Raw genomic sequence first — 25,441 nt, 5'->3', positions numbered from 1 at the left:
TTGTTTTATAAATGTAGGATGAAGACTAGGAGATGATGTAGCTCTCTCTGCGCTATACAGCTCAGGGGTGGTGGAGCTGGGCCTTTGCTGGGCCTTTCCAGTGCCAAGACACATTCTCTTGGTGTGAGACCATGACAGATTGTTTTACCAGAGTGGTCGGGGAGGGGAGGCCCTGAGGGGTGTGGAGAAGGGGTTGGAAATAGCCAATCCTTCAGGCTGGGGGAAGGGAAGAGGGCTGGGGAACAGCCGGAACTATCAGGATGGGACCAGTCTTCATCACTCTCCCGAACACAGGGACTCAGTCCCCCAACTGATGCCTTGGCATTGAAGACCAGGCCTTCGTGGCTCTGCGGAGGTGACATCACTCATCCTCTGTGCTGGCTCCTTGGCTAACTGATTAGATGTGGTCATGGTGATGGGTATGACCCTGTCAGGATGACGCATCAGCCGTGGGATATCCTGGTGTGGGAAGAACTAGATTTAGCCCTGGACCATTTCTCTGTTCACTGCTTCTGTACGCTCGAAGCTGAGAGTGCTCTTCCACTGGCCCACCAACCCTTCCGAGCTCCAGCCTCCTTGCTGACCTTTGAAAGCACATCACGGTCAATAGCTCATCTGATCCCTCCTGTCTTTCACCCAGCAAGCATTTATGCAGCACCTACTGTGTGCCAGACACCGTTTCAGATGCTGTAGAAACCTGGGTGAGCCAGAGCGGTCGCTCTCCAGAGAAGAGGGAGGCCCCAGGCTGACTGGGTGGACCAGCCTGAGTCAGATCATCTCTGAAGGAAGTGTGTGGTGAGCTGAGCAGGAACTGGGCAGAAGGAAGGAAGTGATCTCTGAGCAGGAGTAGAAGCTGCTGTCTATACTAACTGTACATGGCAGTGGCAGGTGTTCGGGGGAGGGGACACCTGGCAAAGGCCAGTGGGAGAGAGAAAGGGAAGAGGTGACTCGGTTTCCCTTTACTGTCGCCATATTCTGGGATGTGCCCCGGGGCTGTATCTCGGACTCTGAATGTTTGATGATGACCAAGATGGGCTTCTCATGTTGCCCTGTTCACGTTTATCAGTGACACGGGGAGACAGGAGAGAGAGCACTCTAAGAGGTACCAGGCTTAGCTTTCAAAACTAACTTGAGGAAGGTTGGAGTGGAATGGGCAGGAGGAAGAAATGCAGGAAACAGCCCCGTTTACAGTAGCATCATAGAGTAGAAAACCCATGTTATTCTTGTGCCTTGCAAGTCTGACACTGTCCATCAAATAACAATCCCCGTCCCCTCCACCACAACCCAACAGCTGCTCTCTCACCTTGTTTGGGTAATAATCCTAAAAGTTGCATGAAGTCAGGAGCCCAAGTACAGCAGGGGCTGCAGACACAGAAGTGGGAGGAGCCAGGGGCTGGGTCACTTGTTCATTAGAAAGGAACGAACTCAGCCCTGTGAGTGACTTTCAGGTCCTGGGGCTGTAGCCCTAGAACTTGCATTTCTGAGATGCTGTCACTGGAGTTCAAGGTGGAGAAAGATGAGGGGGAGACCGTGTCTGTTCTGCCTGAGCCCATTTGCACAGGTGAGCATTGCTTTCAACCCCCACCCCAACCGAGTCCCACCCTCACATGCAGCATTTGCCGAGATGAGCGGCTGGATAGGGAAGCTCCGAGACGGGCCACCAGAGGCATCCCTGGGCCAGGAAGAGGACATATCAGGGGGTCCCTACAGGAGCCGGAGGAAGGGAGGATCAGATAGACCCAAAGACTGAACTAATGGTCACATACCCAGAGACGAACGGATGGCCTTACTTGTGACTTCCTTACTGACTCTGGACCCATGCAGGAAAAACCTTTCTCCTATGAGAATGTTCTTGTGTCTCATGGGCCCATGCACTTGAAACACCTGGTCCCTGGATCCCTCTGTAGAGAGTCGACTCTTGTTACGGAGTACAGCAGTGTTGGGGCCTAGATGCAAGAACGAGATGCGTGGACAGTTGTCGTCTATACAAGGCTGTGCCCAGACTTGCTCCATGCTTGCTCACCACAGACCACAGTCACAGACCTTGTGGGGATGGAGCTGAGTATAAACCTTAGCTCCTGAGTCCAGGTCTCTTTCTCTCAGTCCCTTGTCCAGCCTCTGAGCTGGGGATGAGTTGCCTGGAGCGGAGGCTCTGACCTATTATAGCCTTCCTCTAGGAGGTCTTTCCCCAGACACAGAAAATCTCAAAGGCAGAGGACATTAGGACCCGGGCACACTTGTCAGTCACGCCCCAGTTCTGCTTTCTCCCCTACCAAGCCCCAAAGCCACTGACAGAACAAACACCACGTCTGTATCTCTTCTGACTGGCCACTTCTCTATCTTCTGGAGGTTTCCATGAAAGGAGGCAGCTGGTCTTGAAGAGTCAATAGAAAGAGGTCACCAGGGAGTGAGTGCCATGTAGGACGCTTGCCATGGGGCATCAAGCTTCCAGAATAGCTCTGTAAGGCCATGTGCTTCCTTCTAGATGCAGGGAGTGGTCACAAGATGCTAGTGCCCAGCCTGAGGGAGCACAGGGCCCAGCCTGAGGGAGCACTCTAGGGCGGGACTTGGGGTGTGGGTCCCAAGATGCCTGGCTTGACCTAACTGTCCCCACTGAGGGGTGGCCCCGCCCACCACCTGTTCTTTCCCTCAGCTCAGCACATCTGTCCGTGGGCTCCCCACCTCCCTCTCACTTGAGATACCACCAATTCTCTAAGATGCAGTGACTCCGTCAAGTTTTGCCACAAGGTGGGAAAGGACAGTCTCACTAGGATTATAATCCCAGCTGGCTGTTCTAGTCATGTGACCTTGGGCAAGCTTTGAACCCTTTTGGAAGTTCAGCATCTTCTGCTGGAGAGGGTAAGCACCCCTGGGCCTGTGTGTTGATACGGGAGCTTAGTGATTCAGAGCAGCCCCCTACAGAGAGAGTCAGAGCAAGGAGCCATTAAGGTGGTTTCTGTCCCTTCTGGAAGTCTCATGAAATACCCCGTGATTGGCTGCTCTCAACTGTGTATGGTCAGTGTATGGGTGAAGGTCTGTCCAGATCTCCCACTTGTATCGACTGGGATGGTGGAGGCCACACCTCGGTCCGTTACTACAGCTACCTGCCTAGCAGACAGTTACCAGGAAAAAACTCAAAGGAGCTACCACTGTGTTTCTTATGGGCGAGGCACACTGGTAAATGCCTTGTGGGCATTTTCTCACCTCATCTTCATTCAAGAGCCATCAAAGTGGCACAACAGAGAAAGGCCCTCACTGAGCAAACCCGGTGACCTGAGTTTGATCCCCAGAACCTACATAAATGTGGAAGGAGAGACCCGGCTTCACAGAGTTGCCCTCTGATCTCCACCTGCATGATGTGGCATGTCTACTCACGCACAGATATACACATCACATCCTCACGCAATATAGTAAAAAATGTTTAAAAAAAAAACCATCCAAGTCATGACCTCTTGCTACTCTTGTTTCATAGGCGTGGAAGGCTCAGGAACTGGATACCTCATCCAAGTCCCTATACCAAATAAGAGACCAAACTAGGTCTAGCATGTGTAATTTGTACCCCCCATTAGGCATCCTTGTCTTTTCTGCCTAGCCCCAACCTATGTGATAAGGCTGGAGGGAGACTGCATTGAACAGTTTATGTTTTTGGCTGAGTGGTTCATCTTCAGTGCCCATTGCAGCACGGCTGGCATATCTACAGCAAGGGCTGGGAGGAGAGACTTCTCTGGGACCTCAAGTGCAGCCTGGGAGGGCTAGAATGTATAGCTCATGCCTTTGACTGCAAGAGTCTGGGTGTGAGTGAGAGGGGTGGGCTCTGGCCAAGTGAAGCAGGCTGAGGTCAGAGGGAGGGGACCACCTCCCCCCAGGGAATGCTTGCATGACGTGACTTCATGAAGCGCTGATGGAAGAGAGCTGGCCACATGCCCTCTTACCTCCAGCCTCTGTCTGATGAAGAACTCGGATCAGGAGGGGAGGCCCAACCAGATGTAGTGCCTGGCAGACTGCCCTGGCCCCAACACAGGGCTCTCCTCCAGCTAACTTGGCAGCCCTCTTCCCCAAGGGGACCTAGGAGCAAATGACGCCCTAGAGTTGGCTGGGACAGAGAAGCGGGTCCCTCATGGGTACAGGTTAGGAAGGGGCAGGGAGATGAGGGTTGGGGGCTATAAAGATGTGACCTGGCATTATTTTGTTCCGGTCACTCTGTATTTTAACACAAATTGTGTGTGGGTGTGTGTGGGTGTGTAAGTGAGAGAGAGAGAGATGGGGGGGGGAAGTGGGAGAGAAAGAAACAGAGGGAAGAGAGGGAGGGAGGAAGAGGGAGGGAGAGAAACAAAGAGAGAGAGAGAGAGAGAGAAGGAGGAGGAGGAAGAAGAAGAAGAGGAGGAGGAAGAGGAGGAAGAGGAAGAGGAGGAAGAGGGGGAGAGAGAGGAGAGATTTTTCCTAAGAGCTTGTGCCTAGGAGTGAACTAAAAGTACAACAAAACCGTTGGTTTCTAGCAATTTGTTCCTTCTGTTTTCAAAGCTGCTATGCCCTCTGCACCAGATGCCCCCAGGTCCTAGTCCATGGCTGTCCCTGGGTGAGTGGATGACTTTCCCAAGCACTGCCCAGATGGAGGTCCTCCATCCTCTTCCACCTTGGGCTCCTTTGAGTCTTTCCAGCATCCCAGATGGTCTGAAGTCTCAGGAGCCTTTGGTGTGGAGTTTCTTCAACTTCACACAGCCTTTTCCGGGATCCCGTATCTCCTTTTGTTTCTAGGGACCCCGCCCCCAACATGTTGCTTCCCAAGGTTTCTCACCACCAGGCCCAGTTTCACCAACATGCCTGCCTCAGCTTGAGGTTCCCTCAGATCCATCTGTTTCCTACCACATCTATCTCTGTGGCCACACCAGGGCTCCCCGATACCTGATCTTTATTCCTTTAACTCTCCCACCTGTGCCACGTTCTCTGCCTCTGTCTGGGCCCTGGCCCTGGCTCTGTGGACTGCCACGCCCACTTTGCCTCCATCTTTCCCTCACCCGCAGATCTGGGACTTGCCTTCTCCTTGCCTCCTTGGGCTCCAGCCATCCAAGCTCAGCCTGTTTCACACCACCCCAGCTTTCGTCCCTTCTTTGCCTGGGTGTCCCCTTGCCAGGATAGCCCTCTCCTCCCTTCCAGTGTGACAACTTCTGGGAAACCTTTTAAGTTTGTGATTTAAGTATAGTTTGTCCCCATAGAAGCTTCTTTTAAAATCTGTGCCACTGTGGTGGCTTTGAGACCTGGTGCCCTTTGAAGGCAATGAAGCCCTTGAGCGATATTAGCACCTGTTTCGTGGGAGCGGCTTAGTCAGGAGGCAGCTGGTTAGCATAAAGCAAGGTCGCCCTCATCTCTCCATGGTATCTACCAGAAGCTGTGCTTGTGCTCCTGGGTTTCCCAGCCCCCAGAATCTTGAACCAAAGTAAACTTCATTCATTTGTTGATTTATTTTTAATTTTTTGAAACAGGCTCTCATGGAGTCCTAGCTAACCCTGAACCTATTCTCTTCTTTCTATTTCTCACGGACCAAGCCTGGCAACTTTGTTTCTTAATAAATTACCCGGTCTCGGGAATTCTCTTAGAGTAGGAGAAGACCGCCTCCTGGCACCTTAACCACCTGGAGTGTCATTATCTCTCATCCCTGGGGACCAGAGTTGCACAATGTTTTATTGGATTTTGTCTGACCAGTGCTTAGGGCGGAGCCTAGCACAGAGTAGGTCCAGATTGCTTCTTTTCTGGATGCACCTGATGAGCAGCTTAGCTATACTGAGAATCCACCACCAGGTCCCCACTGTTGTTCCATGTTATAGGTTAAACCGGGGAAGTTGGAGGCTGGGTATCTGTAGAGAGTGGTTCTGGGAATGGAGTGGGAGAATGGAAAGGAAGCATCTCCAGTGCTGTGGTAGGAACGGTGGTTCCAGGCACCTATAATGGCTTTTATAAAGGGGGGAGGGAAAGGGATGGTGGGATCGACTGGAAGAAACTGGTTTCTAGAAAGGGCGAGCAAGTTTCCCCTCAGTGCAGGTGTCCGGTTGTGGGGACAGGCTAGTGGAGCATCAGTGCAGTGTCCCTGTGCTGGACACCAAGGACATGGCAGCCTTCCCAGAGTCCCTGTTGGACTGGGTGATTTATACTACACACCAGGGTGTGCTGAGGCCAGCAAGCTATCCGGGCAGAGAAGAGGGCGTTTTAAAGCACTGGTTCCTTCCAGCCATGGTGTTAACGCACTGGATCTCTCCTTTCCCGGTAGGGAAAGCAGGGACATCTTCCTATAGGCAGGATTTCTCCTTGCTCTGATGGTCGCACCTACTGTGAGTTAGTGCTGCCTACTGTGGGCGAGCTGCTGATCCACCACACAGGGTGCTGAGGCCTAGCATAGGTTTTCTCCAAGCTCAGTGACTGTCACATGATTCCTGATTACATCACATGAGGGGCCGGGAGCACCCAGCACGGAGCCTGCTCAGGGAGGTTTCTAGGAGACAGTGGGTCTTGCTTGGAGTTTGGAGGAATGAGGCTGAGAGGACGTAGTAATGGAGTTAAGAACCCTTTAAAAGGAGACGGCTCAGTGGGCAAAGTGCCTGCCTGCCATGCAAGCTTAAGGACCTGAGTTGTTCAAGACTCCAGCACCCACATAAAAAAGCTGGACGAGGTGACACATGCTTATAATCCCAGCGCTGTGGGCAGAGACAGGCAGATCCCTAGGGCTCAGTGGTCAGCCAGTCTAACCAAAACTGTAAGCTCTAGGTTCAGTGAGAGACCTTGTCCCAAACAATAAGGTGAAGAGTGTTGGAGGAAGACACGGCAAAGTAGCCTCCCCCTGCTCCACACACACTCAGATAAGTGAGCACACCTACACACGTGCAAATACATCTCACACACATTCACACCTCTCTTTAAGTGACGTTTTCTCCTCTTTTACTTTTGAATAACTGCTTTACTGAGAAGTAATTTATATACCATACAGCGTGGTCTCAGAACATCTCAAGAGTTACGCAGCTACTACCACAGTCAACTTTGGGACCTTTCATCTTCTAGGTCCTACCTGAAGCAGTCACCCCGCTTCACCATCAGCTATGAGCAAGCTGTCAAGCACTTTCTGGCTCATAGATTTGCTTGCTGTGAGGGTTCCATACACAGCAGGTCTCCAGGTGTGGGTCAGTTCTCGTTTATTTGACTGCAGTGCTACCAACCACACGGCACAGTTTTGAAGGTCATTCGTTCTAGATACAAGTCCTTTAACACCGGGGGCTGGAGAGATGGCTCAGCGGTTACAAGCACTGACTGCTCTTCCAGAGGTCCTGAGTTCAATTCCCAGCAACCACATGGTGGCTCAAACCATCTGTAATGGGGATCCGATGCCCTCTGCTGGTGTGTGTAAGGTGGACAGTGACAGTGTACTCACATACATGAAATAAATAAATAAATCTTAAAAAAAAAAACAAAAAACAAAAACAAAAACAAACGTCCTTTGACAGACACATCGCAGTTATAATTTTCTCCCGTGCTGTGGGTTCTCTTTACTGCTGACACTCATCGAAGCAGAAAAGGTTGTGATCTTGTTGAATTCCGGTTTGCCTGCTTTCCTTTCATTACCGAATTTTTTTGGCCTCCCTGTTTGAGGTCTCGAAGACTTCCTTGCAGCGAGGGAATCAAACTCGGGACCTTGCGTGTGATACAGTGCAACAACCACTGGGGCTACTTGAGTGCCCTGTTAAGACTCCATCCTTCCGTCTCTCCCATTTGAGAGGCTCTGGCCCGTTTGCATATGGCGGAAGGAGGTATCAATCTTTTCCAGCTTTGAGTTGGGTCCCACTGATTGTCCGACCCACGGTTTCCCCGCTTGCTAATGCTTTGCCTTCTTCAGGTAGGTCTCTGTTCAAACACCCCTGCCCCAGACAGTTGCTCCCTGACCTTCAGTGTCTCTCCTGCTCAGTCTCGGGACCTCAGCACGGTCCCATGATTTCTGTTGAGCCCAGAGCAGCGGTCGGGTGTCTGTCTCACTACCTGGACTTCCAGTGTCCAGCACAGTGCCTGGCTTCTGTGGGACTCAGGAAATTTCTTTTAGTTAAGAAGTTGCTTTCTCAGAGGATTTTGACTAAAATCTCTGAGCGGTCCTGGCCTCACGGTGTTGGAAGTTAATAAGTGAGAACGGGCCATCAAGCAACATTACATTTTGGGGATCTCTTGTCTCCCCAGCCCAGCAATCCCATTAGTTCACGTTACTTGCATTTTTGGTTGGCCCTGGTGACTGGAAATTTCTTCCTGACAGTGGACAGAGACCTGCTTTCCTGCAGTTCCCACTCATCTACTGTCTGCCCTGACAGTCGACTGGACCTGATCCCCGTGTTGTGACAGTCCTTTAAATATCCGAGAACATGTATCAGTGGGCACTACTGATTCTTTTAGCTGTTCCTTTGAGCCAGTAGGGGCTGGTTCTGACCTCTCTGTCACTGATGGAGGCCTGGGGATGGTGGGTGGCACAGGCTGCCAATGGAAACTTGGACACAGACACAGCTCAGAGTGGAGGAGTGGAGGCATCTGATTCCAGTTGTCCCTTCTTCATTAGAGTGGATGAGTCCCAAGCTTGTAGGCAGGATTCTCCAGGAAGTCCAGACTCCCTGTCATAGACATTGAGAAGGCAAAGCTGAACTCTGTAGGACACACTCTTCTACAATGGTGCTTTCCAGTTAAAGAGATGTCTGGTTGCTTTCTTTTCTTCCCAGCTAGTCAGTGGTCTCTGGAGGTTTGGTTGGCTTCAATGACCCCCAACTCTCACTGACAGTACACCCACCTGGGAGCTCTTAAAACCTCCCAAACCATTCCCACCTTCCAAGGCTCTAGTTTAACGTGCTTTCGAGGCCAAGGCAGGGTGGTTTTAAAGGGCCCGTGGTGTCTCTGTGTAGCCGGGGCTACAACCTTAGTTTCGGGATCACAGGGTTGAACTTGAAACTCCCCACTGCCCCATAGGAATGAGCAAGGGCTGATGTCAGCACAGCATCCAGAGCCAGGGGACAGGAGACAGGGGACAGGGGACACAAGTGTTTTCCAAGATCGAAATCTCATGTTAAATTATGAAAGCCGTACACTTTCAAGCAAAAGGAAATAAATACGGAAATGTTCAAAGTAGAAAGCGAGACTGTACCTGTCTCTTCCCTGAGATCTCTACTCTCAGATAACCAGTTCTCGAGGGGCACAGGGCCCTGCACACTTACACCGCAGATAAACGAACGTGGCTGGCTGTGCACTGTAGGCTCCACTTTGTTTTCTCAGCATGCTACAGAAGAGGGCATCTTACCATCAGCACGTATATGAGCCATAATTTTTATAACTTTTAAAGTCAGTGAACATTGAGTATTCCTTATTTTTTTGCAGCAGAGAATATTTTTCATACATATACCAACTCTTCGTTTTCTTCTTCCTCTTCCTCCTGTTCCTCCTCCTCCTTCCTTCCTCCCTCCCCCCCCCCCTCTCTCTCCCTCTCAGAGGTCCAGTTGCTAAGTGCAAGAACTTGTAAGATTTAGGATAGGAATCAGACTCCTAGATGATGCTAGAGAGATGGCTCAGTGGTTAAGAGCACTGACTGCTCTTCCAGAGGTCCTGAGTTCAAATCCCGGCAACCACATGGTGGCTCACAACCATCTGTGATGATACCTGATGCCCTCTTCTGGTGTGTCTGAAGACAGCTACAGTGTCCTTATAATAAACAAACAAACAAACAAACAAACAAATCTATCTTTAAAAAAAAGAAAAAGAAAAAGGATAAGAGTCACCAGAATGCTTTCCAGAAAGCCAGGCCATACCAGGCACTAGTGTCCTAATGACAGCCACTTGCCTGTGTCACCAGCGAAGCTTTGCTGAGCACAGCAGAGAGGAAGGTGTGAGTGTGTCAGCTGGGGAGGAAGTGGAGAGGTCACTTCCCTGAAGGACCGTGTAAGGGAGCAGCTGACTTCTGGCCTCCCCTGCGCTGCACAGGAAGCGGAACCAAACTGTGCTCATTAACCTTTGCCTGGCTCCGAGGTATGACAAAGGCACAGGCGCCCTGGCAGGATGTGTATGTTGAGGGCACTGGGCCAGGGCTGGGCGTTGATTAGGGAGTGTGTGGAGCCAGAAGTTCCCTTCCGAACTTTGCTAGAGCTGGCGAGTGGTAGCCAAGCCCATCGGAACCCAGCACATACTGCTTTTGATGTTTCCAGGCTGGGCTCTGGGCTCCTCGGTGCCAAAGTGCGCCTAGCAGACATGTCCGACATGATAGCTGGACATGTGAGCTGACACAAAAATGCTGGCACTTGGGAGGCAGAGGTGGATTTCTGAGTTCGAGGCCAGCATGGTCTACAGAGTGAGTTCTAGGACAGCCAGGGCTACACACAGAAACCCTGTCTCAAAAATATAATAAAAAATAAAATAAAAGGGGGGGGCAGGGGGAGCTGGCAAGAAGATTCAGTAGGGGAAAGGGTTTGCCTCCTGGTCTGATGGCCTCAGTCCAACCTGGGATCCTACAGGCTGGAAGGAGAGGATTGACTCAGGTGTCCCCTGCTGGGCACATATGTACCATGGCATGCAAACCTTGGTATGTGCGTAGCTATACCCAGTGCCCAACACCAACCAACCAGCCAAACAATTGATTTAAAAATACGGTTAAACCTGAGAGAGAAAGCGCTTGTCTGGAGGGCTTGGCTAATTTAACTCTAAGCTCGTCACTGGCTGTGGGTCGGACCTCAGCTGGTCACAGCTGGGACTCCCCTCTTCTTTGGGCGCTGGAGGTATTAGCGCTGTCTTTGGAGAGATAATGAGAACGAAGGCTCTAGCTGTGCCTGGCACTCAGTGAGTCCTCAGCAAACAGGAGTGGCTGTTGCTCTCCTCACTCCAAGGGAGCCCATTTGTTTGCTCAGATAAGAGCAAGGTGTGCCTGGTGGCCTCTTCAACCATCTCTCTCTCTCTCTGGGGAATTGAAGGACGGAGCTTTGATGGTGACTCCGTCTTTTCAGGTTCCTCAGGCTTTGTGGATCCTGGGAGTGCCCAGCTTCTATGTGCATTTCCCTTCCAGGAAACAGGGAAAAAAAGAACATGAAAAAGGCCTCTGGCCTCACAGTATGGCACCCTCTCAGCAGATCTGTGCATGTGCGTGTATGTGTGACTTGAAGGTAGAAGAAAAACTGCCTAGGGGGACTAACAGAAAGATATGGAGACATGAGGAGGGAGTGTGCTTTTTTTCAGGACTGGAGATGTAGCCCAGTGGTGGAAGTTGCCTAGCAAGTACAAGGTCCTGGGTTCAATTCCCAGTGCTGCAAAAGTAAATAGTGAATGGATAAAAAGCTTTCTTTTTCCCCAGAAATGGGTGGTACTCGTGGGCTTTTAAGTAGTAGGTGGATGTGGCTCAGGTTCTCGAGCCTTTCTGGGGTGACTCCTGAAGGATTCACTGCGATGGTCACTCACCCTGTGGTCACTCAGTAGGTGTGCATGTTGGAGTAGAGGTCTCCCTCTAAATCCCCCCTTTAAGTGGTGGCTCTTTCCCAAATCTTCACTGTCACTTAGAACAAATTCCCAGCTAGAGGAGGCATTGGGGTTTTACCAGGGCCACCTCTGAGGTCCTCAATGTTTTCAGGCTAAGCTAAAAATGTTAGAGTCAGGAGTGTGGCTCACTTGATAGTGTATTTATTATGTAGCATGCACAAAGCCCTGAGTTTGGTCCCCAGCATCATATAAACCGAGTATATAGAGTAAGGCATACTTGTGGTCTTAGCAACCAGGCAGTAGAGGCAAGAGGTCAGTAGTTCCAGGTCATCTTTGCCTATTGTGAGTTTGAGGCCATATGGATTAATAGACCCATATTCCTAACCTATCCAGCTTCCCTCCCCCAACCCCTCCAAAATTGAGCCAAGTGACATGGGCCATTACTGGCAAGGTTTAGGACTGGCAAAGACCCTTGTACCGAATCAGAAGGATTCATAGTCTAGCTCTTGCCCATTAAGAGTTTGGGTCTGGGGCTGGAGAACTCCCTTCAATAAGTCTCTAGCCACACCTTGTTGCTATAAATCCTGCTATTTTCATTGAATGAACCAGTTGCTATCTCAGGACCCAGTACATGGAAGGCCAGGAGAGGGCAAGACAGCTTCTGCTAATAGGGAGACCAGGGAGGGGTTGGGCTCCCCCATGTCAAACAGACTGATGCAACATGTGTCAAGCTCTCGGGTGGTGCTGTGCCAGCAATTAGCAAACAAGGGTGGATGTAATAGCCCGCTGATGATGGATCACAAGCTCTGAGCACTCCCAGATGTGGACAGACTCATGGGGCCAATGGGACCCAGGTCAGATGGTGGCACTCTTGAGGGCTCCTTCTATGGAACAATGAGTGGATGTGGATAGGGACTTTTAATATCAGGACCATTACTGCCACCTTGAGAGTCATCTGGAAGACAGTATCAGCCCAGGCTTTGGCATAGCCACTTGATTAGGAATCATACCCCTGGAGCCCTCTGCCCAAGGGTGGTTTAAATTTAGAGGACAGCTTGGCTGGACTGGAGATTTACAGGCCACTCTCTCTCCCAACCCTTCAAGGCAGATCTATGTATATGGGGCATTTAGAAGGGGAAGGTAGGGCTTAATGTTCTCTTAGATGGACATCAACTTCTTGGGGGAAGAACTTAGCATGGGCCCCTCCTCATCAAGAAGCTAGTGCAGTATCCATGGTCCCTTTCATTGGCTTCTGGGTTGTGTTCATTCTGGTTTCTAGGGCCATGGTTTTGAACCCAGTTTACCTTGAATGGTAGGTTTCCCTTCATCCGTAGACTCCAGAAGATCTGAAGTGATTCTGTGACCTCCCAGATCCTAAAACCGGAATAGCCCACTCCAGGAGCAATGTACACCCCCCCTTTTTTTGGGTGGCTACAGCCCCAAGGTGGAGCTTGTAGTTTGCAGACTATAAGGTAGATTAGATTTCCTCCCTACTTGGCTCCTTGACTGGGCAACCATCAGGTAGTGAAGACAACTTGCCCAACTATGTTCGATGGCCCTGGTCCTAGCCACCTGATGCCAGAGCCATGTGCAAGCAGGTTGGAGAGCATTGCAGGTTGGAGAGCATCGCAGTGGAGTTTCCATTTGGCCTGGGGCCATGTCTGCTGGGCATGGGGCCAGGGAAAATAAGGCCTTCCTCAGTAAACTGCAACCACCATGTGTACCACATAGGGGTGCGCAGTCCCCTCTACAATTCCAGCTCTTCTCCCCTTGTTCTACTTTCTGTGTCAAAAGCAGCAACAGACATTAGTATTTCTGATGAAACCCAAACCAACCCTTCTAGGTGTGGTTGGGCCCCATCTTTGCAGATCCCATTCTGAACTCCCCTCCAGAGACTATGCTTCTTTCTTGGAACTGACCTGCAAGGGATTTGCATCCCGGTCATGCAAATTTACTGACCTACCTTCAAATTTGAAGGAGCTTGGTTCCTAGAGGGCAGCAGAACCCACTGGGCAGACAGGGTCAGAGAGCTCGGATGTGGTCAGGCGGTGTGTATTCAGTAGATAGAATGACCTCGGAATGGGAGGTGGCCTGATGAGGTGCTGTGCTGATTGCCCATATGTGGTGTCCCTGCTGAGGGTTCTCGCCCTTTAGACGTGAGCTGCAGAGAAACATGATAGTCTGGCTAGTCCACAGGAAGCTGCACATGGCTACTGGTCTTTAAGGAGGTTTCCTATTTGTCTACCATCTGCCTGAAGTGACCAGAGACCTTGAAATGGAATCCGTGCATTTTTAAAAATCCAGAAGAAAGGGAAACTCCACACAGGAAACATAAGCCCAAGGAGCTGTGTTTGGAATCAGGGTGTTTAATTGAAGCCCAGCTGCTGGGTAATGTTATCTGGCAGCTCCTGAAACCAGAGGGGGGTTTATCTGTAGGGGTAAACAGAGTTGGCTTTCTCCAGTGACCTCTGCCCTCTCCACCTCAGACACCTGCTCTTTCTCCAAAACTATCTCTAAAGCAGGGCCAGCCAGAGTGTCTTTAAGAAGCTCTGGTGTTGGGGTGAGGGGCAGGAGTGTGCTGGGGCGAGGTTGGAATTCTCATCTGGAGTGATAATCAAGGCTCTATCTAAGGCCGGGAAGAAAACAGAGCAAGTGTCCTGTCACGATAGAGTCTGGAGTCCGTCTTCAGATCTCTGGTCTTATCTACCAGAGGAACTGTCTGCTTCCAAGGCTACTGACCTATGGCATACGTGTCCCAGAAGTTTAGGAAAACCTGGGGCTGGGAGCGTGAGAGATCAGAGATCTCACAGTCAATGAAGTGGGCTGTGAGTGAGATCCAGCTGGGGCTGGCTCCAGAATTCTCTCCTCACTTGGCCATCTGCCACCTGACAAGTCGCTGCCTTGAGCCCCAGATTCCACCTCTGCCCAAAAAGCGACCTCTTACCATGTGCCCTGTAACAACTAGCAGGCCTCCTTGTATCTCCCAGCTAGCAGGCTTCCTGCGTCTCCTGACTACCAGGACTGCCTGCTTCATCTTTCCAGCAGCCCGGCTGGGAGCCTGTGATTTATACTCCCTGGGAGGTGAAAGGGAAGCCCGTAATTCCCACATAGGAAGGAGCATGGGTGTTAAGCCCCAGTTAAGTCCTTCCCCAGCTCCGCTTCACAGGCCCTGGAGAATGGTGGAGTTTAATGACCTGCAGGCAAGTCCACCCTCCTCTCTCTCTCCTAGTGGGCTTGGCCGCTTGGGGACACCAGGCAGCACCTGGTGCAGGGACACACCTGCTCCCTGTGGAGCATTCGCGCAAGGAGACAGTCAGGTGGAAGAGGGGTGGGGGTGGTAGGGTGATTAAGACCCTGATGAAAACCTTGCTCCTCTTCCAGGGTAGCAGGGAGCTGCTGTGTCTGAGCGGTGGCCGGCTTTTGCTGCCTGCCTGAACCCTGATCTCTCTCTGATCCCCAAGTTCTGTCTCTGGTTGTTCATGGGCTCTCAGTGCGCCTTTGACTCTCCCTCGTTCCTCTAGGCCAGTGGTCCTCAACCTTCCTAATGCTGTGACCCTTTAATACAGTTTCTCATGTCGCAGTAACCCCCAACCATAAGTTATTATCGTTGCCACTTCATAGCTGTAATTTCGCTCCTGTTATGAATCGTGATGTATATATCTGTGTTTTCCAATGGTCTTAGGAATCCCCTGTGGAAGCGTGGTTGGACCCACAGGTTGAGAGCCAGTGCCCTAGGCCCTTCCCTGCTCAGACGTATCCAGACTTCTCTGTTATCTGAATAAAGCTTTAAAAGATGTTTAGTTCCTATTTCGTTTCCTATAGTCATTTGTTTTAAATATCTACAGACTTAAATTTACATAAAGAGGACTAGGCCCGTGGCTGCCAAAAAGTTTTTTTTTTTCTCTCCAAAATTAAAGTTTAATTAGTATTGTAACAATAGGAGAGGGAGGACCTTTAAATAGGGCACAGCCTTCTTGAATGGCTAGATATCCTTGTGCTGGAACTGGCTTCATGGTAAAGTGATGAGTTTAGCCCCTTTTCCTCTTTCGGTCTCTTGAACTCACCCTGTTCTCTGTGCCCAGGACGGCTCTCCATAGCCGCCGGCACCATGCTCCTGGGCTTTCCAGCCTCCAGAGCCAAATCAGCTTTTAGTGTTTATCATTTATCCTACCTCAGGCAATGGTAGAAAACTAAATACCCAGTATAGAAGATAGGGGAAAGACTCAGATTTGGTTCATGTCTTCTACAGTGTATGTTATTAGCTAAGTGGCTTTACTTAGCATCTCTGTGCCTCTCCTTCCTCCAGCACCGTCTGGGGATAATCATTGAGAATAGATCAAATGAGCTGATACGTGTAAATACTTTATACCACACCGGCATATAGTAAGTTATCTAAACACGTGCTATCGTTTGGATCTAAGTGATTTTGTAATTTATTGTATGAGATAAATGTTTGCATAAAGCACACTATAATTCATGTGCACACACACACACACGTCTGCCTGTCTGTCTGCCTGTCCACATATTTATTTCGGTTCATCTTTTTCTCACACAGGGTCTCATACCGCTGAGGCTGGTCTTGAACTCACTTTATAGTGGAGGATGACCTTGAACTCTTGATTCTCCTGCCTCCACCTCTCAAATATTGGAATTATAGGTGCCTACCACTGTGCCTGGCTTTAAAAAGATTCTTATTATTTTTCACTGCTGAGACTAGAGCTCCTGGTCTTAAATGTGCTGGGTAAATGTGCTACCACTAATCTATATATTCAATTCATATTTAGTACAATAAGCTAGTAGTTTATTCTGAGCATATGTGGGCAGGGCTGGCCTTTAACTTGTTTTCTTTTTTTTTTTTTTTCCTTATCAAGACCTCTGCTCATTAATACTCCATTTCTCGGTGGTGATATCCCCCCCTAATTTCCTGGCTTTAGGGCCCTCTCCTTGATTGTCTTTCAGAGTATTCTCCGCACCATGCAGCTAACTGTCTTAGTTACTTTTCTGTTGCTGTGATAAGCCACCATGACCAAGGCACCTTATAAAAGGAAACATTTAATTGGTCATACAGTTTCAGAAGGTTAGGGTCTCCAATGGTGAAGCAAAGGCACACAGTGGCCAGAGCAGCTTCTGAGAGATCATGTCTTGATCCACAACCACAAGGCAGAAAGTGAGACACGGGGAATGATGTGTGTATGAGTCACACACGTCCTCCAACAAGGTCATAACCCCTACTCCTTCCCAAACAGTTCCACCAACTGGGGACCAGAGCCTTCAGACGTACGCACATATGGGGCCATTCTCATTAGATCCTCCACGCTGACTCTGTGACTTAGCCTGGAAGAGAAGGAGGAACAGTGCTCCTTCACCAATTAACAGGCCACCTCCACACTGCAAGCTCTGCTGTCTAACTGGGGACTTGCACCTGTCTGTCCACAGTGCCTAAATGAGTCTCTTTGCTGAAGTTTCTCCTCCTGTAGCCCAGGCCCTGGCTTCTCTGACTATAGGGTGTTCATTAGAAGAACCCCACAGACCTATGGTGTCAGAATTATTTACCAGTGGCCTTGGTCCCTGAATTCCTGCAGTGCCAGAGTAATTCTGTTGGACGTGCAGATATGGGAACCTTTGCTGGGGAGACTTTTCTGTCCCCAGAGGTCACCTCCCTTGTGTCCCATCTGTGCCAGGGGAGGTCAGCAGAGTAGCCCCATGGCTGAGGGTGTGTGTGTGCAGTCTTCAAAAGTTTACACTTCTTCCAGGGCTGTAGGACCGGAACAATAAGATTCCACACAATACGTTGTGTGGACAAGGAGCTTTCTCTCCTTCCCCAGAGACCTCCTGAACTAGGTGGCCTTCCTTGGTGGCCTGAGGTGCAGCTCTGTGTAGTTTACCAGGGGACAGCCTAGACTTGGTGCGCTTGCCTTGTCGATCTTCCATGTGTGCACTTCATCTCTCCTGTGAAGTTGCTTCTTATGCCAGACTTGCCAGCGTCCTAGGTCAGTGTGACAACTCTCTGTGTGCATGCTCTGTGAAGGGCAGTGAGCCTGGTTGTCGGGAGGCTGGCTGTCCGGAGGTCAAGGTGAGCCACATATCTCTGGTCTGCCCAGGTCTGCCCATGTGGAATTTTAAAGTGTGAGGCTCATGGACCTGCAATTTGGAAGGAGGCTTCACAGAATCTCATTCACTCTGAGGTAGACGGAGAAATGTAAATCAGCTGTTTCAAAAAATGTAATGACCTCAATTTTATGTTTATTATCCACAAATGACACTTAACCTGTTTGTTTTAACCCTGTACTCAGAGAATCTTCATTATCATTTCAGTGACTGCTTCTTCAGGTGTGTGTAGAGTGTGTGTGTGTGTGTGTGTGTGTGTGTGTGTGTGTGTGTGTGTGTGTGTGGAGTCCACATGTTTCCTGGCCCTGGTGACAAATGAGGGGGAAATGGTCTCAGCTGTGACACTCCTACAGTAATATTAAACAGTGCCTGCAGCCCAGTCTTGGTCACCTACTCACCTGCTTCTCTTTTCCCTCAGGTATACATTATCAACGTGACCTGGTCTGACTCCACCTCCCAGACTATCTACCGGAGGTACAGCAAGTTCTTCGACCTGCAGGTGAGTTAGCAAGAACCAGCTGGCGGCTTGAGTCTCCCATGGGTTCCTCGTTCATGTCCACATCTCACTGGAAGGCCCTGGACAGAGCCAAGAGGCAGAATCCAGTCTGGCACAGAGGGGCAGATGCGGGGGACCCTATCGAGCAGCCAGGGGCAGATGTGGGGGTCCCTACCGAGCAGCCAGGGGCAGATGCGGGGGTCCCTATCGAGCAGCCAGGGGCAGATGCAGGGGTCCCTACCGAGCAGCCAGGCTGGGTACTGTCTTGACTGCTACATGCAGACACTTAAGGCTTTGTCGCTTTCCACCATGGCCCTTCACAGTCTTGCTTTGTCATCCTCCCTTGGTCTTGGGGTGGAAACCGTGGGGAGGCAAGAAGGCAGTTGTGGGTGCTGTGTGCCTGAGCAGACATATCTATAAACATCCATGATGAGACACAAGCCACCACATCATTGCTAGTAAAGAAAAGCAAACACACAGAGAAGACCAAAACTAAATAAGCAATTTATAGAACTACATGCTGGGCATACCTCCGGGTCTGCCTTCTACCCAAACAAGGAGCTTGCCACCCAGCTCGTACTTGTGGATGGTAAACGTGTGTCTCTAACTTAGACAGATGTGTCTCTTCAGCAACACAGTAGTATATAGCCACACTGTAACCATTAAACACACCCCTTTGATGCTGGCTGATCCGTTTTAGGGTCTTTTGGTGACAGATGAGTATTTTATACTCACACTGGGCTTAGACAATAATATTTGAGAAGTTCGTGCAGTTGACCAGATGGTGAGAACCAGCCTGGGGCGGTAGGGCTTCCGCAAAGCCCAAACTAGGATCAGCTGTCCCTGTCTAGTCTCTGCTTCTCTTCAGGACTGTCGATGGCCCTTAGTAATTCACACCCTGATGAACTGAGCCGTCATAGCTCTTGCAGTTTACATGTGGCTCCCACTATCATAGACACCGACCTTCTCCCTTTTCCATATGGATAAATCCAGAGGAAGACTTTGGTGAGGTACCTTCTTTGGCCTAATCGGAATGCCCAGAGGTAGGAAGGGTCTTGGAGTGTAGACATGAGCCTTAGCAGGGTAAATGGGCGTGTCACCCTTGCACATCAGAAACAAGTGATAGAGTATTATGTGAATGAGCAGCATTCCGTGGTGGTGGTGGGGGGGGGGTGCCGAGAAAGTGGGGGTTTCTTCCTTAGAATGTGAGTGTGATTTAGAACCACAAAAACACAAAAGAAGACGCAGATGTTCCTAGCCCTCACAGCCAGCAGCCCTGGAATGACTTCACTTGTGGCCAGGCTTGTCTGAGTGGGTTATCTTCTGTGCATACAAGTTCCACACCTACCGGGTCAGTTACATTCAGATCAAAGATATGTAGTCCTTCCCTTTAGCCCCTTAGCAGTGGGCCATCTTGGAGAGGGAGATGCAGGCCTGTGTGTTTGTGCGTCAGCGCCTGCTTTGATCTCATGATGCTTGTCACTGGGAGACAAACCTTTTAAAAAGCCAGTTCCCCAGGTTATGGATCCTTCTGCTTCAACCACAGGGGGTTGAATTTGTCACTGCGTGTGGGAATAGGAGCACTCATGACTCCTGCCTCTTCCCCTCTCAGCCCTGCCCAGGCTCCTTAGGTCTTTCCAGGATAAACTGGTGGGCTTTGCCTGCACCCCATCAATGGGTACAGTGTGCGGGGACAGGAAATGATAATGTAGTTGGGCAGAGTCTGGACCCTGAAAGGACTCATTGATCAGCTCGAGGGAGTCTAGAAGCCTGGGGAAACCTTCCCAATCAGAATGTCTATTCTGGCCCCACCCCCTCCCAAGTTATAGAATCGCACAAGAATCTGCCCTCCACCCCTGACCCCTGCCCGAGGACTCACTCTCTCCTGTCACTGTAGTGGGGGGCCACAAGCATGGAGCAGCTGTGATGTGCTGGCCCTGGAATGACTTCTCTTGTGGCCAGGCTTGTCTGAGTGAGTTATCCTCTGTGCATACAAGTTCCACACCTACCGGGTCAGTTACGTTCAGAACGAAGATATGTAGTTCTTTGTGGTGAGGCATGTGTATGCCACATGGAGAGGATAGAGGACAACCTGAGAGAGTTAGTTTTCTCTGTCCACTACGTGGGTCCCAGGGATCAAACTCACATCATAAGGCTTGGTGGCAAGCACCTTTACCTGGTGAGCCATCTCTCTGGCCCCAAAGGTACTTTTAAGCCAGGCATGGTAACACATATTTATGATCAAAGCACTTGGGAGGTAGAGGCAGGAGGATAAGGAGTTCAAGGCTATCCTCAGCTACATAGTTAGAGGGCAGCCTGGGCTACTTGAGACCCTGTCTTGCTTTTCTTTTTAAAGAAGATTTTCCCATCCCAAACATGTAGAGAGTCTTTGCCATCCATTATTCCACAGTGCAGCACAGTAGCAGCCACTTGAGTCGGAGGAGTTCCTAAGGCGTCCGTCCCTTTTCATCTTGGTGGCATCCACTCGTACACTCATTCATGGCTATGGCATTCTCAGTCACTGGGGCTGCTGGCCTGACAAGGTGACTTAGCAGGCAAAGGCAGGCTTGACGGCCTGGTTCTATCTCTGGCAGCCATCAACTGAGCATCATCCATCAACTTGAAGCCGCTGTCCCAGAGCCCCTCCGAAAGCCCAGAGAAGGCTTCAAGAGCATTTTAGATGTCAAGGTGGAGAGGCAGGGCCTTGCTTCTTCTATAAATAGCTTTTAACTCGGTGTTCTCTCAGCAGGAGAGGGACCTACCCCACAGGGAGCTGAACAGGTTATGCTCTCATGCCCAAGTTTGTTTGGTTATAAGGGATCTGCCTGGAGATGACCTTGGGTTAATCAGAAGGCAGGCAAGTGACCACACATGCCCCTTGTTCAATCTTCCATTTCCCATGTCTCCTCCATGACCTAGCCCCACCAAAGAAGGACAGGACAGGGGGGCTCCCGGGCCCTGGCTCCATTGGTGACAGTTTCACAACCTGGCCTGCCAGCCACGGGGCTGCAGTAATTTCTCTGCAAACATTGGCTCATGTACTGTTGGCCCCCAAGAGGGTCCCCTGGCAGTGAGTGCAACTGGGTCAATATTTGGTCAGAGCCAGGAAAGGCCCTTAATCTTCCCATGAACCACTTGGAAGACAGCCGAGAGCGGCTGGAGGCTACTTGTTTGCTCTAAGGGCTTCAGCTGTGTGGAAGAGCTTTTCTCTCTCCCTTATTCATCTCCCCTGCGCTTTCCGTACACGCAGGCATGAACGCACGCATGCAGGCAAGCAGGCAGGCAGCGCGGCCACAGCTCTTGAATAGCCTGGACTGATGTGCTGTGTGTGTGTGTGTGTGTGTGTGTGTGTGTGTGTGTGTGTGTGTGTGGACTGATGTGCTGTGTGTGTGTGTGTGTGTGTGTGTGTGTGTGTGTGTGATAATATTATTTATGGACACTCATGGATCACTGCATCTTTAGAATTAGAAGAGTTCCTTTCTGTAAGGTGTATGTGAGTGTGTATCTGTGAAGGTGCTGTGTGTACGTGGGGTACGCTGATGAGCACACATGTGTTCAAGTGTGCAGAGGCTACAGGAAGACCCTGGGTGTGAGCTATCGCTTTCCACATAATTCCTGTGAGAGCCTTCCGCTGAGACTGGAGCTGGGCTGGCAGCTCGTCTCTGCTCCCCATTCCCATGCTGCCCCAAGCTCTGGGCTTGCAGACTCAGGCAGCCGCACTCAACCTTGTACGTGAGTTCTTGGATCCAAACTCGAGTCCTCAGTGCTTGTGCAGCAGGCACTGTCACTCACTGAGCGGTTTCTGCACTGCAGGCGCCAGCACGACGGTCGCTTTCTATTCTAAGGCCTTTGCTTTGTAGGTAAAAAGCTGTTAGGTTCTCTATTCATGGGAAATGTTCTGTGTGTGTATATTTGTGTATGTATGGGTGTATGTGTGTATGTATATATGTGTGTGTATATGTATATATGTATGTGTGAATGTGTATGTGTGTATGTATGCTGTATGTATGTGTGTATGTGTGTGTATGTGTGTGTATGTGTGTATGTGTGTGTATGTGTGTATATGTATGTATGTGTGTATGTATGTATATTTGTGTGTATATGTACATATGTATATATGTATGTGTGAATGTGTATGCGTGTATGTATACTGTATGTATGTGTGTATGTGTGTGTGTATGTGTGTGCATATGTATGTATGTGTGCATGTGTATATGTATGTGTGTATGTATGTGTATGAATGCACATGTGTGTGCAGGCCAGAGGCTGACACTGAGCATCTCCCGCTACCTCTTCATCTACCTCTTCATCTTGTTTATTTTGAGAGACAAGGTCTCCAACTGAACCTGGCTCTTGATGATTCTGCTATATTGATTGACCAATAGAGAAGAACACTGAGTCTAGATGAAAGCCATGTGTGTGTACATGCATGAGTGCGTGCATGTACATACGTGTGTGTGTGTGTGTATGTGTGTGTGTGTAGGTCAGAGGACAGCATGCGGAACTCAGTTCTTTCCTCGTCTCCTATGGATTCCGGGGTTCTAGCTCAGGTTGTCAGGCTTGGCCTGGTGTCTGCTGAGTGTTTCACCTACTGAAATATAACTATTTTAAAAGTTCTAGAAGGATATACTCCAAATTGGTGACCATTACACCTGGATGGATATTAGGGACATCGATGGGAAGGAGACCTAGTCAAATGGAGAACTTCAAGCTCATCTGTGAAAAACAGGATAATAATTAAAGGGAAATCTGAGGAGAGGTAGGAAAGTAAGAACTCTAAAATAAAAAATGTCTCTTTGCAGTTGTTACAGTAATGGAAAACAACAGGCTTGATAAATTTGTATCAAGAATGTATCTTATAAGAGAAAGAAAGTGAAAATAATAATTTTAAGTTACATTACCTCATTTTTCCTAGACCTTCATTCTAGATCATTCCTGTGGAATGTAAGTAGTTAGATCTCATTATAACAACCCCAGGGAGCTATCCAAATTATCTTGTCAAATTGGAATCTTGTGTTCAGATATTACTTAAAACCCCTGAGCCAAGCATTGGAAGAGGCAGTCCGTTAACTGGCAGCGGTGCTCTGGTCCTGATGATGTTGCCAGGACTGAGATGGCTGGGTTCCAAAACCAAGATCTAGCAAGCCTTTCCGATGATAAACCCTCCGACGAGTCCTTTAACCTCTCTGTGGCCCTGTTTTCTTATCTTAAAGTGAAGTCATTATAAAGACCCGTCTCCTCGGATCATAGAAGGAACGAAATGATAGATTGCATGTAAAGAAAGCCATTGGAAAGGGGAGGGTAAGGTTCTTAGAGACGGGGGCAGAAGCTTCATGAGCTCAGAGACTGGACTCTAGGAGGAGGTACCGGGGCTCCCCACGCCAACCGGAGTCACAGGCTCCTTCCTGTGCCCCTAATGCAGACCTCACTTTGGCCAGATGATGTGCGGTCTGCTCTTCTGCTGGAGACGCAGAAGGCAGAGAGAAGATTTCCCTTAGAGAAACAAATACTTTTCATCTCCACTGTCTAATTACCAACCTGCTTCCTCCCCGCCATGCTGTTAGGAGAACACTAGGCTTTGTTTTTGTTTTTAAAGATTTATTTATTTGTTTTATGTATATGAGTGCACTGTAGCTGTACAGATGGTTGGTTGTGAGCCATCATTTGGTTGCTGAGAATTGAACTCAGGACCTCTGCTCACTCTGGCCCAAAGACTTATTTATTGTTATATGTAAGTACACTATACCTCTCTTCAGACACACCAGAAGAGGGCATCAGATCGCATTACGGATGGTTGTGAGCCACCATGTGGTTGCTGGGGTTTGAACTCAGGACCTTCGGAAGAGCAGTCAGTGTTCTTACCCGCTGAGCCATCTCACCAGCCCTGTGTGGTTTTTTGTTTGTTTGTTTGGTTGGTTTTTTTTTTTTAAAGGAGTTACTGGTCTACAGTTTTTCTTTACCCTTGTTGGTGGCAGAACATGGAAGGATTCCAGGGAAGCCCTAGAGGACTCCATTGGTCCCTGGTAATTCCTTTCCTACTGGGAGCTGACTTCAGCTCCTTTTCTGTGCCTCTGGGGCTCTTAAGTGAACTCCAGCCTATGTCTTTCCCCTGGCAGGTCCTGCCTGAGGGAGGGCGTGCCAGGGCAGGGGGATGGCTGTGGAGGGATCGGAGGTGAGGGAGAAATGGTCCAGAAGGTCATTCAGCTCAGGGTGGGAAAGCAGCTGCTAACTTTTCACTTTTGAGTTACCTTGTAGTTGGGTCCACTGGAGGTCTTTGGAGCAGGGGGAGCTAAGTCCCCCTCTGTCCCATCCCAGGCACATGAGGCTTGCTGGTTCCTGTGCAGGTTCTGAACCCTTGTCCATTTAGGAACACCTTTCTACAGCTGGGGCTTCTCAGATCCAGAGGGGCTCAGAACCATCCTGACTTAGAACACACAGAAAGGGTAGGGCAGGAGGGGACAGCGTTGGAGCGGGTTCTCACACATCTGTGAGAAAAGGGAAATAAGACCCAGATGTGGGCTGAGGCTTGAGAACTGTGATCGGAGTCCTGCTCTCAGGAGAACGTTCTAGCTAGGCTTTCCAGATGATATGAAGCAGCCGGAGCTGTGCGGCTGCCCCTGCACCTAGGCTTCTCCATAGAAACCAGTGAGCTCCCCTTAGGGGGCTGTGCTCATTGGATCCAGGCACCCACCTCTTGGGTGCAGGACCTAGCAGATGTCATGGACAATTGCATGACCCCCTCCAGCCGGTTCTGCCTCTGTCACTCCCTTGGCTCTTCCCTGGGGTCAGGGTGGACTTATTAACCCACGCTCAGGAAGTTCTCCCTTAGACAGGAAAATCATAACAGAAGTTATGGTGTCTTTTGTCTTCTCGTATGAGCACAGACTGCTCATTGGGTCTAAACTTCTAGGGGACATCATGAATGAGGACACAGCGGGGAGGGGTATTGCGTGTACCCCAAGTCCTGCAGAGGTGCTGAGAGTATGTCTCGGCTGGAGAAATTATCTACATGTGAGAGGCACATGCTTTTCACAAACCTGGTGTTAGTATTCTCACAATGGAAAAACAAACAAACAAACCCTGTTCACTGTGGAATGGATAGAATTGTGTTTTATAGTGAGAGCCCTTTAGAGACAACAAAAGGTGATTAGTATCTGACATTCAAGTTACCTTGTCCTAGCATGCCCACAACAGACAACATTCACTGATTACACATTGTCCCTGACTAAGTCTGTGACAGACATTGTTAATCAACCATGAGTTCATACGCATCTCAGAGTCTCTAAAAGAACAACACCGGGTATCTTCACGATGTCACTCATTTAGCCAATGACCTTTGAGGTGAAGCTGACTGGCCACCTTCTGATCTATTCC

General features: G+C 49.7%; 1 protein-coding gene and 1 long non-coding RNA gene across 4 annotated transcripts in view; one reads left to right on the top strand and one right to left on the bottom strand.

The window, feature by feature from the left end:
• Sh3pxd2a (SH3 and PX domains 2A) overlaps positions 1-25,441 on the top strand; it is a 204,439-nt gene that overhangs the window by 22,053 nt on the left and 156,945 nt on the right. For all 3 annotated transcript variants that reach the window (XM_006526669.4, NM_001164717.1, NM_008018.4), the window contains exon 2: positions 17,990-18,070. In XM_006526669.4, coding sequence (XP_006526732.1) covers positions 17,990-18,070 — 81 coding nt within the window. The remainder of the gene's footprint in view (positions 1-17,989; positions 18,071-25,441) is intronic.
• On the bottom strand, positions 6,905-14,626 carry Gm36885. The gene is made up of 3 exons (XR_386770.4): positions 14,408-14,626; positions 13,427-13,624; positions 6,905-8,630 (listed from the first exon to the last, which is right to left on the bottom strand). It is a non-coding gene; the product is annotated as a predicted gene, 36885 (long non-coding RNA).

The sequence above is a fragment of the Mus musculus genome, chromosome 19 (genome assembly GCF_000001635.26).
Source record: "Mus musculus strain C57BL/6J chromosome 19, GRCm38.p6 C57BL/6J".
Lineage (NCBI taxonomy): Eukaryota > Metazoa > Chordata > Mammalia > Rodentia > Muridae > Mus > Mus musculus.
The sequence above is the reverse complement of the archived record's forward strand: the minus strand, read 5'-3'. Positions and strand labels throughout refer to the sequence as shown.